General features: G+C 57.2%; 2 protein-coding genes across 7 annotated transcripts in view; one reads left to right on the top strand and one right to left on the bottom strand.

Moving 5' to 3' along the window:
* LOC133211831 (carboxyl-terminal PDZ ligand of neuronal nitric oxide synthase protein-like) overlaps positions 1–17,499 on the bottom strand; it is a 111,543-nt gene that overhangs the window by 30,205 nt on the left and 63,839 nt on the right. The gene's annotated exons all lie outside the window — the stretch shown is intronic.
* LHX6 (LIM homeobox 6) lies at positions 918–16,937 on the top strand. 6 transcript variants are annotated; one of them, XM_061352488.1, is made up of 10 exons: positions 918–1,015; positions 1,520–1,660; positions 1,828–2,010; positions 2,083–2,204; positions 7,571–7,791; positions 10,281–10,381; positions 10,467–10,562; positions 12,370–12,544; positions 13,198–13,293; positions 14,960–16,937. In XM_061352488.1, the coding sequence occupies exons 1-10, from the start codon at positions 941–943 to the stop codon at positions 15,040–15,042; spliced, it is 1,293 nt and encodes a 430-aa protein (XP_061208472.1). In that variant the 5' UTR covers positions 918–940; the 3' UTR covers positions 15,043–16,937. The 6 variants fall into 6 exon arrangements, with proteins under 6 accessions (XP_061208472.1, XP_061208475.1, XP_061208474.1 ...); XM_061352490.1 differs by having other exon boundaries at positions 919–1,015; positions 1,595–1,660; XM_061352489.1 differs by having other exon boundaries at positions 925–1,015; positions 13,198–13,301.

Here is a 17,499-nt window from a genome sequence, read left to right as displayed (position 1 = left end):
CACGGCTGCTCCAGCCCTGCATCGCTCTCGGATGCAAACAAACCCCGCGTTGCCCTGCTCTGCCCATGCTGTGCACAGGAGCAGACCGCGTTCGTGGCCGTGTCCCTGTCAGCTCCTGCGTGTTCCTGCTGGAGCAGTCAGAGCTGGTCCGGACCCCGCCGGTGTGGACGAGTGGTTTGAATCGTCCTCTCTCAGCACCGCTTGCCTGCACTTGTCCGTGTCCCCTCTGCGGAGCCGGGGACGAGCTGGCGGGCCTGGGGCTGAGGTTCCTGGGGGTTTCTCGGCCTTTCTTGCAACCTCACTGTTTAAACCTTAATGTCTTGTATTTATTCTAAAATGGCTTTCATCTGATTTCCCTCTCGGTTAACAATTTAGCTGTCAAAACCAATAACGGCGAGGATCCATCCCCGGCCGCCATCAGCTCACGTTACCGTCCTGCAATTACTCCGTGGTGGAACCGCTGCCGGGGCTTTGCCGGGGAATTATCAGGTTACTAATGAAGCCCGGGCAGAGGCGGGCGGCCAGACGCCGCGGTGGTGGGTGCGATCTGCGCTGCCGCACCCGATCCCGCCCCGAGGGGGGCTCTGAGGCCGCGGCCGGTCCCGGCAGCGTGGGGCGGCGCTGTCCCGGGGCCGGCCCGGCCCGGGCGCCCCGTCGGGGCAGGCAGAGCCCTGCGGCGGGGAAAGGACCGTGCCGGGTCTCGTGTTCCCCCCCCCCCCTCGGCGGGCGGTGCCGGTGCCGCCGCCGCAGGTAGCGGGGCCCGGCGGGGCGGGCGGCCCCCGGGGCGCGGCGGGGGGGCGCCGCTTCCTGCCCGGCCCGCGGCCGCCCCCGGCGGGGGAGCGGGGCCGGCGCGGCTCCCCGCCCTTCCTGCCGCGGCCCCGGGACGCGCCGCCCGCGGGCACGGAGCGCGGCGGCGGGCGGAGCGGGGCGCGCCCGCCCCATGCACCGGAGCCATGAGGGCGGGCAGCCCCGGGGCCCGGGCCGGCGCGCCCCGGCCGGCGCCGAGGTGGGCAAGGTGAGCGCTGCCGGTGCTGCCGTCGGGGCCGGGAGCGGGGCCGGGCACCCCCCCGGGGAGGGCCGGTAACCGGGGCCGGGGCTGCGGCCGGGCGCTGCTCTCCAGCGCCCGAGGGGAGGATTTTCCATCCCGGCGTTTTCTGGGGCGTTTTGTGCTCGGCGCAGGGAGAGGGGGAAGAATTTCGATTTTTAATTACTACCATTAAAAAAATCAAATTTGCAATTCTTTGGGTGGCCTGATGGATTCCCTGATTGACAGCCGGAATTGACACTCTGGGTACCTCTTATCTCGGGCATTTACGGCAATTTCTAATTGCAGGTAGTTTGTGGGGTTTTTTCAGCGCTTTGGCTCGCATGGGAACCGAGCGATTACTTCAAGAGGCCCGGGTTAAGTGCAGGCAGGGGGAGAATTCAATCCACATTCAAATTGCTTCATTAAAGAGACGCAGCTTTTGTTGCAAAGGATTTAAATGGCCACTAGAAAGTTCTTATTTATTGTTTTGAGGCGGTTTATATAGGGTGCCCCGCGCTCGCCCGGCGCATGGAGCCGCAGCCTCCTTCTCCCGCTCTCTCCCGCAAGGTGATGCCGCCGGAGCCGCTGCCCAAGGGGAGCTCCCGCTGCCTCGACCCGCACGCTCGAGCCATGGTAAGCGGGGCCGGGGGCTGCGGGGGGGAACAGGGGGACGCTGCGGGGACCCGCCGGGGGTTGCGGGGGATGGCGGGGACCTGCAGGGCCCGGGTTGCGGGGCGCTGCGGGATGCTCCGGGGGACACCGGGTCCCGCCTGACGGCCCCGGGGCCGCTCTCCCCGCAGTCGCAGCCCGACGCGGAGCCGCTGCCCGGCGCCCTGGAGAAGGAGGACGCCCGCTCGGCGCCCAGCACGCCCTCCACGCCGTCCGTCTGCTCCCCGCCGTCCTCCTCCTCCTCCACGCCGTCGGCCGGCAAGAACGTCTGCTCTAGCTGCGGGCTGGAGATCCTCGACCGGTACCTGCTCAAGGTGAGCGGCGGCGGGGGGCGGCGGGGGCAGCGGGTGGTGGCCCCCGGGTCTCAGCCCCCATCTCTGCCGCAGGTGAACAACCTCATCTGGCACGTCCGCTGCCTGGAGTGCTCCGTGTGCCGCACCTCGCTGCGGCAGCAGCACAGCTGCTACATCAAGAACAAGGAGATCTTCTGCAAGATGGACTACTTCAGGTAGGGCACATGGGGTGGTGGTGGGTGGGGGGAGCAGCTTCGCTCTCCGGGGGGGGCTCCGTGTCCTCGCCGGCTCCGGATTGCGGGGTGAAGGCTCGGAGAAGCCGCCGGGCTCCCCGGCGCAGCCCGGTGAAGAGGCGTCCCCTCGGGGCACGGGGAGGAGCGGGGTTTGGGGTGCAACTGCAGCCCTTCCCGGAGGGGTTCCTGACCCCGGTTCACTGCCGGGAGCCGTGCCCCGCACCCGGGCTGTGCGGGCCGCCCCGAGCCGCGCCGGAGACCGTGCCCTTGCCCCGGGAAGGGCCGGTTGAACGGCATCGCCTCGGCTTCTGCCCGGAGGGTGAACGCGTTCCTATCGCTCTTATGGTGCTGAGCGGCTTTTGGGAAGCTCTGCCTGCCCGGCGCTATCGCAAATACCGGGGTGTCCGTGGCAGGAGGGCGTTAAAGAACAGAAACGAATGCCCGTGACCGGGCGGCTGCCGTGGGCTTCGGTGCGGACCCGCATGCCTCGGGGAGCGCGTCCTGCCGGGGGATGTTTCTGGCTGCGAGCGTCTCTTCGTTATAGACCTAAACCCACGAATTTCCCCTCAGAAAAGAGTGGCCCAAAGGGGTGGAGGATCCCGAGCTCCTCACTTGGGTTTAACTCAACATCGGAGCCCCCTGCTCCGGCTTTCCCCGTCCCACCAGGACGAGGGAATGCCGTTTGCCCCGGGAGGAAGGGGAATCACGGCAGGAAATGAGAATGACCCCTGCGGGGGGCTCGCAGCATCCCCCGGCCCCGGCGGAGCGGGTCGGGGCAGCCTCCGCGGACAGCGGGGCCGCGGGCAGGGAAATACCTGCGAGGTTTCGCCCGTGGTTTGCAACGGGCTCCCGGTACCGGTTACCGGAGGCTCAGCCCCGGTCCCAGCCGGGAGCGGTGCCGCCGCGGGGTGTGCGGTCCCTGGGCTGCCGGAGTCGGGTACGGGGCTACCGGGAACCGAGCGGTCCCGGGGGTGCGTGGAGGCATTATTGGTGTTATTGGTGTTATTGGTGTTATTGGTGTTATTGGTGTTATTGGTGTTATTGGTGTTATTGGTGTTATTGGTGTTATTGGTGTTATTGGTGTTATTGGTGTTATTGGTGTTATTGGTGTTATTGGTGTTATTGGTGTTATTGGTGTTTTTAAGCTTCTGTTCGAGGGTGATTTCACCGAAATCTCCTTCATGCTCAGCAGAGAGGTTTAAGGAAGTCGGCGGTGCCGTTGTGCTGCTTCGGGGCACTTTCAGCGTTGTCATTGATTAATAACGGTTCCGATCTCGTTAATTTTGGTTTGTTTGGGGTTTATTCGTTGGGGTTTTAAATTATTTTTTAATTTTAATTTTTAACTTTTTAAGAGTGAACATTTTCAAAGGTTTTTTTGCTGTTTTGTGGGTTTGTTTTGTTGTTTTTTGTTTTTTTTTTTTAACGCAGCGGCTGGATTTACAAATTACCTTCGAGCAAATACAGCGACCAGCGTCTATTAAATACAGCCCCGTTTAGCGAGCGGACCTCTCCGTCCCTCCCGGGCTCGCCCTCCGGGGAGCGGGGATGCGAACGAAAACTAAAACGAAAATCACTGAAAACACCGCAGGACCCCCCCGTTCCTGGGGGGCTTCTTTGGGAGGGGCTGGGGGCTCCCAGACCGCGCCTCGCACTCGCCTTTAGCACAAAAAGGAGGGGATTTCGGGGTCTGGGTTTTCTATTTTCGGTGAACGCCGAGGGCAGCGCTCGGGGCCGCTCCGTTCCCCCCCAAGCCTCCGGTCCGAGACCCTCGGCTGAGCTCGGGCTGCCCCGATGCGGGGGTCGCTCCCGCTGCCCCCGAGGGCAGCCCCGGTGCGGAGCCGGGAGCCGGGGTGGGTCAGGGCAGGCACCCCCCGGCTGCCCCTTGGCAAACCGGGCTCGGGGGCCGCTCCCCCGGCCCCGTCCTGTGCCTGTGCGGCTCCCGGGAGCACCCGGCCCGCAGCTCGGTGATCCCGGACAGCCGGGACCCGGCACCTGACTCTCGGGCTGGTTCTTCCCGTGGGGATGAAGCGCGTTTGTTGCTTTATTTTACATAAAGCAAGGCAGAAAACCCATCGTAACACGCGCGGGGCTCTGGAGCCACGGCAGATGGGAAGGGGCCGTGGGATGCGCTCTGCACCGAGCCACAGCAGCTTTTATTGCACCAGCTCTAACTCCCCGAGAGTTTGGGGCTGGGGGTCTGTCAGGCGCGGGGCTGCCCATGGGCACTGCCCGACAGTGAACGTGTTCAGGCCTGGTCTGTCTGAGCTTTCCTTCCCTGCTCGTGTTGGAGGCTGTGTAAGTGCCGCCGCGGCTCCGCGGCCTCATGTGTGTTTTAAGCAAACGCTGCTGTTTCCTGTGTCTTGTCAAATAATTCTATTTGGCATCCAGGGCTCGAGGAGAACCAGATTAAAACTGGAGCTCATTGAGCAGAACACTGCGTTCCCAGGCAATGCGAGGGCTGCTCACAGCCAAGCTCCCACGGGCTTGGGTCGCAGGGAGGCCTGCTATGATCCCCGGTGTGATTCCCGCAGCACCCTGCTGTGACCCCTGTGGGTCCTGCCTCCATGGGCAGCCCTTGGGCATGGGACTGTGGAGTCACTGGCTCTGGAATGTGTTCCTGGGGGACAGGGCAGCAAAGGAGCTGTGCTGCGGGTGGGCTCGGGTGGCTTCCATCACCCGTTGCTGTCATGTTGCACTGGGCTGGTTCTGCTTGAGCATCGCTGTGGCTCAGCGTGGAGATAGACTGAGGCAACCCACTGCTGTGGATTCGGGTCATGTCTGGAAGCCACAGCTTGACCATGCAGGCTGTGTTAGGGGCTTTCTATAGAGTGGGCCCAAGAGGGGACAGGGATGCTCGGTGCTGTGGGTGGCCCTGGGTGTCCTTTGCCCTGTCCCTGCAGGCAGGGATGGCCAGCCGGGCTCAGGGGCCTGTGGCACATGGGTACCAGTGATGTGTGAGAGCCAGGACGCGCCAGGGTGTCCTCTGCCTCTGCTCTTCCCGCGCCCCAGATGTTGCAGCCACCCCTGGGGGAGGCAGGGTGAGTCTCTGGGATGAATCTTCCCTGGTAGTGCTGTTGGCAGTTTCCACCTCCCTTTGGTGACAGTCATGGAGAGCCGGCAGCCTCCGCTCACCCGATCACGGACTGTGCATGCGGGGTGTGAAACGATGGCTCCAGCGGTTGTGGATGCCCTGGCCTGTGCTGCAGCGCTGGGCTCAGAGAAAGCCTCTGGCTCTGCGTCTCCTACAGCCGTGTCCCCATCCCCATCCCTGCCAGAAGGGTGGCAGGAGCCATGCAGAGCCCCTGGTGCTTCATTGCCCCGAGCAGACGGAGCTCTCTGGGCTCTCACAGCCCTGCGAGCTCAGTGAACTGAAGTCTGTTTTATCTTTGAGCTGTTGTTTGCGGTGGTTTCGAGCTCGCAGGCGTCTCATTCCCCGTCCCTGTGCCACTGGCAGTGTCGGTCCCTGTGGTGACGGTCTCTGTTGGGTGACAGTGGGTGCTCATGCTGGCCCTGGCTCAGCCTGCTCGCTGTCAAACCCGGTCCCTGCGGTGGGTGCTGCAGCAGATGTCGGTGCAGTGTCAGCGGTTGCCAGTGCCGCAGCCGGTGCAGTCCTGGTGCCTGGGTTGGGCTGCGGAGCCTCAGCCTCCTGCCGGGCGCTGCCGGTGCCGTGGCTCTGTTCGGATGGTGGTGTCAGCCCCAGGCTGTGCTGCTGCCCCCCAGGAGCCAGCACCAACTTGGGGATCGCAGGGGGACACCGTGCTGTGGGTCTGGGGTCACTCAGGTGTCTCCCCTTGTCCCAGCCGGTGTGTGATGGGGATGGGGACGGGTGCCCTACCCTGCATGGGGCCTTGTGCCTCGGTTTCCCCTCATCCCCAGTGGTGCTGGGATATGCGCATCCCTGCGCCGCATCCCCCCTCCCCGCAGCAGGCTGGGATCTGAGCGGGGAGCAGCGATTACCACGTGCTATTAGCGGGGTAAGCCTGCCCCACGGTTGATACCGTTCAGCGAGTACCACTGTTTACATAGCACATTGTTCAAAGTAATTCAATTTACAGGAATGATCTTTACTTCTAAATAAAAAATTAATACAGTTCTTTTGTTTGTGCGTTTATATAAACGAGCTGGCACAAAGTCAGTTCGCAGCGCTCCCATCTGAAGTAAATTAGTGAAGTCTCTTAGCTAAGTCTCTGTATAATTTCAGCACGAGAAATGTCCTCTCTAAAGCAGCCCTTTTATTTTCTTGTTACCGTGTTTTCCCCCTGGTCAGCCATGGTCAGCCTGAAACATTCAAACCTTTCTTTTCCTCCCAAATAGTTTTGCAATTACTAATTCCAGCACAGGACTTTCTGCATCTCGCTGAGCCCAGGGCGGGCAGCAGCTCTGCGGCGTGGGGCCGGGCATGGGCAGCGTGTGTTGGGCTGAGCTGGGCCCCTCCATCGCCCATCTGCAGTGATTGGAATGAAGGGCTTGCTGTGTGGGGCTCTCCTGGTGCGTTCGTCTTGGTGCTGAGGATGCTGGAGCTGCTCGGGCAGAGCTCCCAATGAGCGGTGGCAGCAGTGACTGCACTGGAGGTGTGCGGGGAAGGCAGGGGTTGTGATCAGGGCTGTATCAGAGCTCTGCGGTGTTGGAGATGCTCGCTTCTCCCCGCTGCTGCTCATCACAGTGTTTTCGTTAAGCAGCGGTAATGCTGAAATGCAGAAGCCAAACCAAAGCTGTGCCTGACCCTGCCTGTGCTGCAAGCAGCATGTCCTGGCGGGGCTGGGGTGCAGGGCCACGGGGGCCCCATTGTCCCCATGAATTGTCCTGGCAGAAATGGTGGGGTTTGAATGCCCAATGCAGGGATCCTGGCCTCTTGCTGCCTCTTTCCAGCATAAGTTGCTTAAGCATGATCATCATCCTCTCGCCGTGAGGAGACCTCTTGGTAGGAGGAAGAAGCAGATGCCTGGGCCCGTACGTGTGAGGAGCACACACATGGTTTGATTTATGGCAGTGGGAGAGCCCCGGCTCTGACACAGTTTCCATCGAGTCTTACACTGGCTGTTATCAAAATGAAAAGCCCACGGGTTTGGAAGCTGATTCATGGCGGTCGGTGCGTCACCTCAGCCCCTCCGCTGGGGCTGCGGGGAGTCACGTACCGCTGCCTGCACCGCTGCCTGCGCCGCTGCCTGTGCTGCTGCCTCCGCCGCTGCCTGCACCGCTGCCTGCGCCGCGGGGCAATGGCACTGGTGGGGTGGTTTGGCTGCAGCGTTTTCCCTGCATGGGTGTCGTGAATGGGGCGAGTGATGGGCCCTCACCCTGCCTTGCCATCACCTCTGCCTGCTCTCACCCATCCTCTTCTCCTCCCGCAGCCGGTTTGGTACCAAGTGCGCCCGCTGCGGCCGGCAGATCTACGCCAGCGACTGGGTGCGGCGAGCGCGGGGCAACGCCTACCACCTCGCCTGCTTCGCCTGCTTCTCCTGCAAGCGCCAGCTCTCCACCGGCGAGGAGTTCGGCTTGGTGGAGGAGAAGGTGCTGTGCCGGATCCACTACGACACCATGATTGAGAACCTCAAGCGAGCGGCGGAGAACGGTACGCAGCCCCGATGCCGCGGTCGTGGCCTCACCCCAGGGCCATCCCCATCACGGGGTGCCAAGTTGGTCCTGTTGTCACCAGAACAGGGTGATGGGGAACCCTGGGGGGATTGGGTGTGAGGCCCTGGGCTGGCAGGGTGCTCATGGAGGCAGTCAGTGCGTTGGCAGCACTCACAGAACAGTTAGGGTTGGAAAGGACTTTAAGATCATCTCGTTCCAATCCCTGTGGCTCGTGCCAGACCCGTGTGCCATAGGCAATGCTGGGGACAAACCCTGCAGCCCAGCGTGCAGTGCGTGAGGAGGCCACTGGGGTTTGGAGGCTGTGAGTCATAAATGTAGAAGGTGGGAAAGCTGGCCATGGGACAGAACCTTCCCATCATTTTCCACCGCCCTGCCCGCCCAGGGATGTGCTGCTCCCAGCCAGACCTCGTCGTGTGCTGCTGTCCCAGCTGCCAGCCTCTGCTTTCCCAATCCACCCAGTGACACCGAGCTCATGCAGTGCTGCAGCTCCTGTCCCCTTGATCCCCCATCCTCCTGCATGGCAGCAGCCACAGGGGGATGCTCAGATCAGCGGGGTTGGTTCAATGTGGTGCACAGGGAGGTGGGCAGTGCTGGGGCTGTCCTGCACTGAGAGCACCTGAGGTGTGTTGGTATGGCAGCGACTGCAGCTCAGGGGAGCTGGATACTGTAGGAGCTTGGCTGTGCTGGAGAAGGGGGGAGCCAGGCTGAGTGCTGCCCATGGGGCTGAGGCCGGGTTTATCACCCCTATGGGAGCAATGGCTGCTGCGGATGTGAGGTGTTTGCACGTGGGTGCTGCCCTGGGTGAGAGCAGGGTGCCAAGGATGCTGTGCAGCCTCAGAGTCAATGAGGGAAGTGCCCAGGGCCACCTTCTTACAGGCTCCTATGCCTGGGACTCTTCCAGGGCATCACCCTTGGTCAGGAGCAGGACTCCAGCCCTCTGTGCCCCTTGCTGGTGCTTGGTGGGCACAGGGAGGCAAACACCATGTCCTGGCCATTGCCGCATGTGGAAACCATTAATCAATCTGACATGAAAGTAATGTGTTTCTGTTTACAGTGTTTGAGTAAGAGGATAAAAACAGAGTGCCCGCTTGGGCTGCGAGGGTCCCGGCTCGGGATGGGGCTCACAGCGTGTTGGTCCATATGGTCGGCTGCTGTGGAGGCATGAGCGAGGTGGTGCGGAGCAGGGGTGGAGGGGGAGAGGCTGCATGGCCTGGAGGAGGAGGCTGGTGCAAGGTCACAGGGACTGGTGCTGGGGGGGTCAGTGGGGTTGGTGCAGGAGCTGGAGCAGTGGGGTTGGTGCAGCTCATAAGGACCTGCTGGTGTGGGCTGAGTCCCAGTGGTGTCAGAGTGCTGCGTCCAAGTGTCCCCTGGTTTTGAGAAGTGAATGGGATTGCTTTGGAGAGCTGCAGTTGCTGCGGGGTTGGAGGGCCATGCTCCCCCCCCTCTAGTAATTACCCAGCAATTTCTTCTGCACATGAGGTTTTACATACAAGAAAAATAAACAGATGTTGCTGAAGTCAGAGTCCCATTCATCATCCGAAAAGAACAAGTCAAACTATATGAGAAAGTCCTTCAACTCAAGCCAAGACAATCACAGCCTGGTCCAGCTTGCAGGGCGAGCGCCGGGTTGTGCAGGCGCATCCTGGGAGCGGGGTGAGCGCCAGCCCTGCGCAGGCATCCTCCCTCATCCATCCCTCATGGGTGCTGCACTGCGCTGCTGATGGCCAGGCAGGGCACCACATGGGCTGCACGGGGACCCCACAGGCTCCATAGCTCTGGGATATGGCTGGGCTCATCCTGATGCCATGTTTAGCCACTGCATGGACAGTGTTTCCCTGGTGTGTCCCCGCTGGTGTGGTTGCTGTTCAGAGCTTGGGCACCCCAAGGCCATGGTGATGGTGCTGCTCCTGTTCCGGGACCCAGGAGGAGGAGGTCAAGGTGCTGTGAGGATTGGGGGCTGGGGAAAGGAGTGAAATTGTCCGAGCAAATTAAATGACTGATGGAGGGCAGCGTATGCAGGGGGAGATGGGGTCACAGGGAGCAGTGCAGGGCAGGAATGAAGGGTGTCTGTGAGCCCAGCAGGGGCAGGGTCCATTCCAAGCCAAGTGGTGCGGCCACAGGACACCAGTGCTTTCCTTCACACACCACTTGACACCCATCTTCCTGCTGCCGTTTCCCCGTCCTTCATTCCCCACTGCTTCATTTTCCTTAGTTCAATAGTGAACTCTTCAGGGCTCCTGGTGTCTCCTTCCTGGTGCATGGAGGGGCTCAGCAACCCTGGCAGCTCACAAGCAGTGGCTCCAGCTCTGCTCTTTCTGCTCCTGCTCGCAGCAAAGGATGCTGCGGGTGCCCTATGCTGCAATGCCAGGTGTGTTGTCCCCTGCTCAAGTGGCCATTGCACACAGGGGCAGGTGGTGAGCAGGGCAGTGCCTGGCCTGCAGCACACGGGGGGCTTCTGTCTCGTAGGCAATGGGATCACGCTGGAGGGGGCCGTGCCCTCGGAGCAGGACAGCCAGCCGAAGCCAGCCAAGAGGGCTCGCACCTCCTTCACCGCCGAGCAGCTGCAGGTAGTGGGGCTGGGCCGGGGGGGGGGCCTGGAGGGGCTGCGGTTCCCTGGCCTCATCCTGACCCCCTTTTCCCTCCCCTGCACAGGTCATGCAGGCACAGTTCGCTCAGGACAACAACCCCGATGCACAGACGCTGCAGAAGCTGGCAGACATGACGGGGCTCAGTCGGAGAGTCATTCAGGTGAGGGGCAGGCACCATCGGTTGAGCAGCCCCGAGCAGGGAAAGGAAAGGGGCAGAGGGGGTGCACCAAAAGGCTGCTATTAACAGAACTCGTGTCCCTGGAGCCCCTCGCTCCTGCACATCAACCCTGGGACTTGCAGAATCCAGCAGCTTCATGCTGCCTCACCGCTGTGTTGGCTTCACTGTCTCCTATAGCAATAGCAGCACCATCCTTCCCCTGTCTCACTTGTGGGTTTTCTATTTGGTTTTCCCTCTTGTGATCCAATGGGTAAAACCCAACCATACAACCCCAGCCAGTCCCAATGAATTGCCTGGTGGAAAAGCTGCTGTTAGCACGTGGTCCTGGAGCTCTGTGCTCTGCCCTGCAGTGCGGGTGCTTCCCCATCTTCAGCAGCCATCGCAGAGTGAGCAGGGAAAGCTGGCTCACTTTGGGAAGCATTGGGATTTACTTAAAGGAAAGAAGGGACATGGTGGCAGGGAAGTGCCAGCACTTGTGCTGCTTGGGAGGGGAGGGAAAGCTGTGCCATAGGGACTCTGCAGCTCCCCGCTCCCTGCCTCCATATGCAGTCCCTCTTTGCCCCTTGGTGACACTCATACCCTTCACTTTAACCCTCTGCTGACGCGCTTTCTGCATACAATAAAACAGGAGTGATTCAAGTAAATCTGGAGCTTTCCTCCAGGGTTGTTTTGCCAGTGACACAGTTCAGGTTCACGCGTGAAAACCTGGCTGGGGTCAGTGATGGAGGCTCTTGGTCAGGCTGCAGACGCCGGCGGCTGCACGCTGGGCTGTTTCTGATGTGGGTATTTGCTAAAGCCACTTTCAACAGGAAACAATTTGTCAAACGCTTACGACTGTTTCCTTCTCCGTGGTCCGGCGCGCTCGGCCTTGGAGAGCTGATCTCTGCTCAGCGTGGGGAAGGGTTTAATTCATCTAGCTTTAAGAAAGTCAAGCATAAGAACGAAATCGCTGCATTAGCATTGGAAAACCCACCCCTTCCATGCGTGTTTTAACTTAGGATGTAATCCCCTAAATATTCCTTTAATTAAAAGCAGTGAGGTATGGTCAGAGGGCTCATACCTGCTGCTCATACAGACTAGGGCTGTATCCCACCACAGTATCCTCCTTTCTCGGCTTTAATGTTCTGCTGATGTAGCTTTTGAATACAAGAAGGCACAAGTGATTAAAGCAATAGTGTTTTCATCATCCCTAAAGCCACAGGTTCTCCTATTCGATTTTGTCTCCCCTGTCCTTGCTAATGCTCAGACATCTCCCAGGTAATCCCAGTCCTGCTTTTAGGCCAGGCTGGGGATGAAGGTTAAAACCTAAGTAAGACTTTGAAAGGCTCTCCCATCATTTGCAGATGAAGCTTTGTGTGTGTAGGGTGCTCTTACCCAGGGCTTTCACATCCCTTTGAGCTCAAGGAAGGGAACAGTGTGATCATGAATGTGAGTTCCTGCATCACCTGGTCAGGGTGTTTCATTCAGTGACAAGCTTGAAAGTTTTAATTACCCTAATAAAGAACAGTCTTGGTTTTGACCAAGGCAAATCAATAGTAGAGATGCCACTTCAGGCATCCTAATGTCTGCACTGTTGTGAGACAAATCTCTTGCTCAAATGAGTGTAAAACAAAGCTATGGAAGCTAGTGGAGCACTGGTGAGGTGTTTCAGTGTGCAGATATCTAGGTTTGAATCCTCTTTCTTTAAGTACTTGGAATAGACACCCATCATGGGTCTTGGTGAAGGACCAGCACAATTCACCCCAGTTCCCTCTCCACCGACACATCCTTTGCTGCTTTCTTGTTCCAGGTTTGGTTTCAAAACTGCAGAGCCCGCCATAAAAAACACACCCCGCAGCACACGGTGCCGCCCTCGGGAGCCCCCCCGTCCCGCATCCCTTCCTCGCTCTCTGATGACATTCACTACTCGCCCTTCAGCAGCCCGGAGCGGGCCCGCATGGTGACGCTGCACGGATACATAGAAAGTAAGTGGCAGCAGTGGCAGTGGGTGCTTGGGGGGGTGGCACCGGAGCACAGAGCGCTGTCGAACCCACCCTTGTGCTGCGGGTGTGTGGCTGGTGCATGAGCTGCTGCTCCTCGTGCCCTGGTGATCTGTGTCTTTGGGGGTTTCTGAAGGGCTGTTAACCAGGAGCCCCAGAGGAGAGGAGGAGGGCAGAGGGGCTGCTGCAGCCTCTTTCCTTCCATACCTCATCCCCAGGAAGGTCACTGCCCGGGTTTTACCCGCCTGGTCCTCGGCCCTCCTTGTGTTTTCTGTGTCATGGAGAAGAGATGTGAATGAATGTGCCCTGTTGAGCTCGGTGGTCAAGTGGTCTCCTTCCTGCTCACAAGATCAGAGTTGTTTTTCCTAACAGTTGCTAAGTGCCAGTGCATCATTTGTGAGTGGTGGGCAGCTTTGGTCGTGCCTGGATGGAGGTTTTGGCTCCATGAGGCTTCTCCCCTCCCTTGGCCATGTGGGCTGTAGTAAAACGTGGCTCCTGCTGCCCCTCTGCCTGATCCACTGAGCACCTCTCCTTCCATGCGTGTCCCAAGCTGCTTCCCATGTGGAAGCCTGACCGTGCCGGTTGCAGGGTGTGTGTTGTTTGTAGTAATGGAGGCTGAAGCCTCTTCTCATCCACAGGTCAGGTACAGTGTGGACAAGTGCACTGTAGACTCCCCTACACTGCTCCACCAGTGCACCTCAAAGCAGACATGGAAGGACCACTATCTAATAGGGGTGAGAAGGTAATTGTAGTCCCTGTTCCAGGCTTTGGGGCCAAACCTCCGCTGTAGCAAAGATTTTTGTGTACCATCATTGCCACTGCTGTCTCTTGTCAGCATCACTGCTTCTCCATGATCTCTGGCAGCTGCTGCCCACTCATGTGTCTTTCCTTAATTTTGGTGGCCCTAGATTGATGTACCAACTGTCAGTCAAAACGGCATCACTTTGTTCTTCACTAAATACCCCTCGTTGTTGTGATGTGCTGGGGTTCTGTGCCTGCATTCACAGAAGGCTTTGGCATCTTCCTACCTGAACTCTCTCTCTGATTTTCCATGAGTTAATGGGAAAGATTAATTTCTTGGGGATTCCAGTGTTGCTTAAAAAAAGAATAACTGGCTGTTACAATATCTGAAGTAGGAATGTTATTTCACAAGGTCTGGCCAGGAAACAATATTCATAGAATCATAGACTCATATTGCATGTTGATATGTTCTGTTCAGCACTTAAAGCATCTGTCTGGTCTAATGCAGCTTATTTGGGGGCAAGACTTCTGAAACATGCTTTAGGCTCATAAGACTTAATTTGTGATTCTAGTTTAGGTGACTTCATTCTGAGGAAACACTAAACCTTTGGCAACTCTTACTGGTTTTAGCTTTTGTCTTTACTGTTCGAAGTTTGCAGCATCTCTCTTTTCAAATCTCTTTCCAGTGCAGCAATGGGTTTTTGATCTCTGTGTTGATAAGCACAAGCAGGGGCACAGCAAAGGTACTTTTTCAGTCTAAATGCTACCATTTAGTCATGATAACCTGCACAACAAGCTGGAGGGTTTGCAGGAAAACCATTATACAGTCCTGTCATTCAGAGAAACTTACTGCAGCAAGGAGCCCCTGTGATTTAAATGCAATCACTTGCTCACAACTGTTGCAAAACTGGGTTCTCAGGACACGGAGCTGCCCCCAACCAGCTCCTTTTCCAAACAATCAATCCCTTGCACGTTGAATTCCTGAAACCTGAAGTAGCCTTTTTCCACATCCGATGTTTTTTAAAAGCAATGATACCTGAGATCCTGGGAAAACACATGTAAATGCAAAGACTGTTTCCCCCTGCACATAGGGCATCGCCCTTCTCCTCTCCTCGAGGAGTACCCAGTGCAGTGGCTATGGGAGAACTGTGCAGTGACCAGCTCTTCCCCTGACTGATGGTGAGGAAGATGCTGTATGTGCAGAGCAGCAAGGTGTAGTGGTTTGAGGGAAGCTTGTGTTGATCAGCAAGGGAGGTGGATAGAACGAGGACTGGTGTAATGGCCTTCACCTTTCTTGGTAGCTGCTGTATCACAGAACAACCACTTCAAATACAGTTTACAGCACAGGCTGAGACGGTTTCACAGCTGCAGCTGTGCCCGAGGTGCACTGTTCTCTTAGGGTTTGTGCTGCCATAGTCCCGTTCCTCCCGCCTGGGCTCCTTGGATGCTGTGCCTGCCTTCCCCAGCCAGCTCCATTCCATGGGCAGGGCTGGTGGATCCCAGGCAGACAGTGGTTCCAGAGAGGGTTTTTCCATGAGGAAGCGGCTGCCGCAGTGGAGCACGTCTGTCCTGTTGGTCCCTGCGAGCACATTTCCATGGCGAGGGCTGTCTCTCTGTGTCTGAAAGCAGCTAACGCTCGGTTCACGTTTCTCCCACTAGGTCATCCTCTTTCAGTACTGACTGCGCGAACTCTTCCTCATCTGCCCATGGCGCTACCAGCACCACTGCCCCTCAGCCGCTGAAACAGCGTCCAGCCCAAGGCAACTGTTATCAGTCATGCAGGAGAAACTCAGAGCCAGCATTCTCAGTTCTTTCCATTGACCAGCACCTAACATCCACTATTATTTCTCCAGCGCCACTCTGTGTATGTGTGTGTTGAGTGCAGAGTTACATTTTTCACTTGTTTCTTGTGGACTTGTAGAATGACCGTGAGCCTCTCCAAGGCAATGCCAGACACAGGCAGAATTAGTGACTCGACTGTGCTTGCAACTCTTGCTCCCAAACCCATGGGAATACGAACAAACCAGAACATGCTGAGTCTCGGTGGGGGGGGTCAATGATCTCCTCTTGAACATAAAGGAAGGAGGAATTGACGTGGTTTGGCCTGATTCTCGTTTTGCACCAGTGAAGCGCTGTCGGTTCCCGGACGTCCCTCCCGATTTCCACTTGCATGTGTGAAATCTGAAGTGAGCTTTTTGGCTCAGCAACGCCATGCATACACAGATCTTCCTGAGCCAAACTCGCAGGTAGCTGAGACTCCACTAAGTGGAAAACATTGATGCCAGCTGGAAATAGGCAGTTTTTCTTCCTCCTCAAAGTGCTTTAGAATCACTTGTCCTTTGATCACTCTAAGGTAAGTAAATCTTAGTGGGTTTTCCCCCCCGTTTTATAGGAGGGGAAACCAAGATGTCCTAAACTGAGAAGAACCGTGGGGGTTGGTGGCAGAGCCAGGTTTAACACCCTGAAGTTTTTGACTGCTGACTTGTTCTTAGAACACTGAATATCTCTCTCCTTCTCCTCTCCGAGCCGTCTGCCAAATCTTGTTTTTTACTCTTGTTCTTCATTAACAAGCTACTTTAATTCCTTGAAGTCACGTTGGATCACAAATGGGTGATTGCAGAATGTACCTACACAAAACTCTCAGACACTCCGTATGCTGGGAGTAGGAAATCCTCAATGGAAGCTGGTTGTGAAGGCCTAGAAATGTTCTGCTCTGGTGTGGGCCCAAGTTCAGTCAGTGGGAACAGTGGGGTAGAAATGGGAGACTGGTTAAAAGGCAAAACCTTCAGCAAAGCCAGCAGGAACAGTCCTAGCTGAGTGGACAGCAAGGAGATGCCAGATTCCTTTATCTGGCAGCATCGTTCCGATTCCCTCTGCCCTCCTGTTATTCCCCATTGCTGGAATATGGCTGTTGCTGCTGCCAAGTCCTTGGAGGAAGGCGCAACCCGAGAGGGCTGCTGCTGGCGGGGCAGGCACCGCAGGGCTCGTCGCAACAGCAAAGGAAGTGCTCAGCAATCTGGCCCTAAATCAGGAAAAAAGCTCCGAAATGATCCTTCATTGATGGCAATAACAAAAAGTAAACACGTAACCTTTGCCAGCCCTTCTCAGTTTGCACCACGCCAAGAGCAGGTCTGTAACAAAACCTCTCTCCACGCAAGCACACGGGTCTGTCTTGCTGCTAAGTGTCTGTGAGGCCACGTTTCCGAGAATGTGAAAGCCTACTATGAGCCACAGTTAGTGTGTAATCTGACTGAGCTGTGCCTGAGGACCAGGAGACAGGAATCCATCCGTTGCATAACTTGTTTTTAGTTTGAACTCCACATACGTGTGCTTTTCTCCGTGGATCAATCTCCATCGGGTAGGCAGCCATCCCAAAGGCTTGGCCAGCCCCTGTTGCACACGTGGCAAGGCTGTGCCCGTGAGCTGTGTGTGACACCCGTGGCCAGACGTGTGGCTCCAGCTATAGTCACAAGGTGTGCTCGTGCTCTGACCGCATGGGGAACGGTGGCAGGAGATGTGGATGTCTGATGAGGTGGCCACCAAGAGGCCTTTGAGAAGTAATTGAGTACAAGCATGCATTGATATTTGTTGGAGCAAATATATATATTATATATATGTGTGTGTGTGTATATATATATATGCACACGCAGATGTTTGTGTGTGTGTACATATATATATATATACAATATACAGAGAGACAGAGTGTGATGGTAATACCTTGGACAGTAAGGCCAGTATTCTATCTGCAGCTAGCAGCTCTACCCCCAGTTTGAAATAACATTTGAAAAGAGAGAGGAAATTAAGTCCACAAAGTATTATTGTCACCTCCTGACGTGTGAGTAGCTATTTCCAGTGACAAGGCATTCCCTTACGCCTGACCTGACTGGAACCACTGCTGCAGAGGTGGTCCCTCAAGGAGGGGACAGTCACCAGTTGTACCCATTGCTGCAGTCACTGTTGTCCTTTCTGTAGCCCTGAGGGAAGGATGGGTGTCCCTTTGTTGGCTGTTGGTGGTGTTTGTTATTGCAAGGCTGGGGTGGATTGCTGTGTCTGCATGCAACAGCTTTAAGATGCTGGTCGTGGTCGGCAGGGTCACTTCTCCATTTGTGCTCGCACATCCTAACGAGCATTTCGCTGTGGAATTAGTGCCATAAACGAAGGGGTAGTTGTTTGATTTAAGACCGAAGGAAAGATTCCAG

Source organism: Neopsephotus bourkii, unplaced genomic scaffold (assembly GCF_033783945.1).
Source record: "Neopsephotus bourkii isolate Nb327-2 ecotype Australia unplaced genomic scaffold, CSIRO-AGI_Nbou_v1 NB_659, whole genome shotgun sequence".
Classification (NCBI taxonomy): Eukaryota; Metazoa; Chordata; class Aves; order Psittaciformes; family Psittacidae; genus Neopsephotus; species Neopsephotus bourkii.
The sequence above is the reverse complement of the archived record's forward strand: the minus strand, read 5'-3'. Positions and strand labels throughout refer to the sequence as shown.

What these genes read in the sequence shown, in the direction of transcription:
- LHX6 (XM_061352488.1), top strand. Translation starts at nt 941, where the DNA reads ATGCACCGGAGCCATGAGGGCGGGCAGCCCCGGGGCCCGGGCCGGCGC. An exon ending in GCTGCACGGATACATAGAAA is followed by an intron (nt 12,545 to 13,197) that starts GTAAGTGGCAGC and finishes TCTCATCCACAG; the next exon opens with GTCAGGTACAGTGTGGACAA. An exon ending in AGGACCACTATCTAATAGGG is followed by an intron (nt 13,294 to 14,959) that starts GTGAGAAGGTAA and finishes TTCTCCCACTAG; the next exon opens with GTCATCCTCTTTCAGTACTG.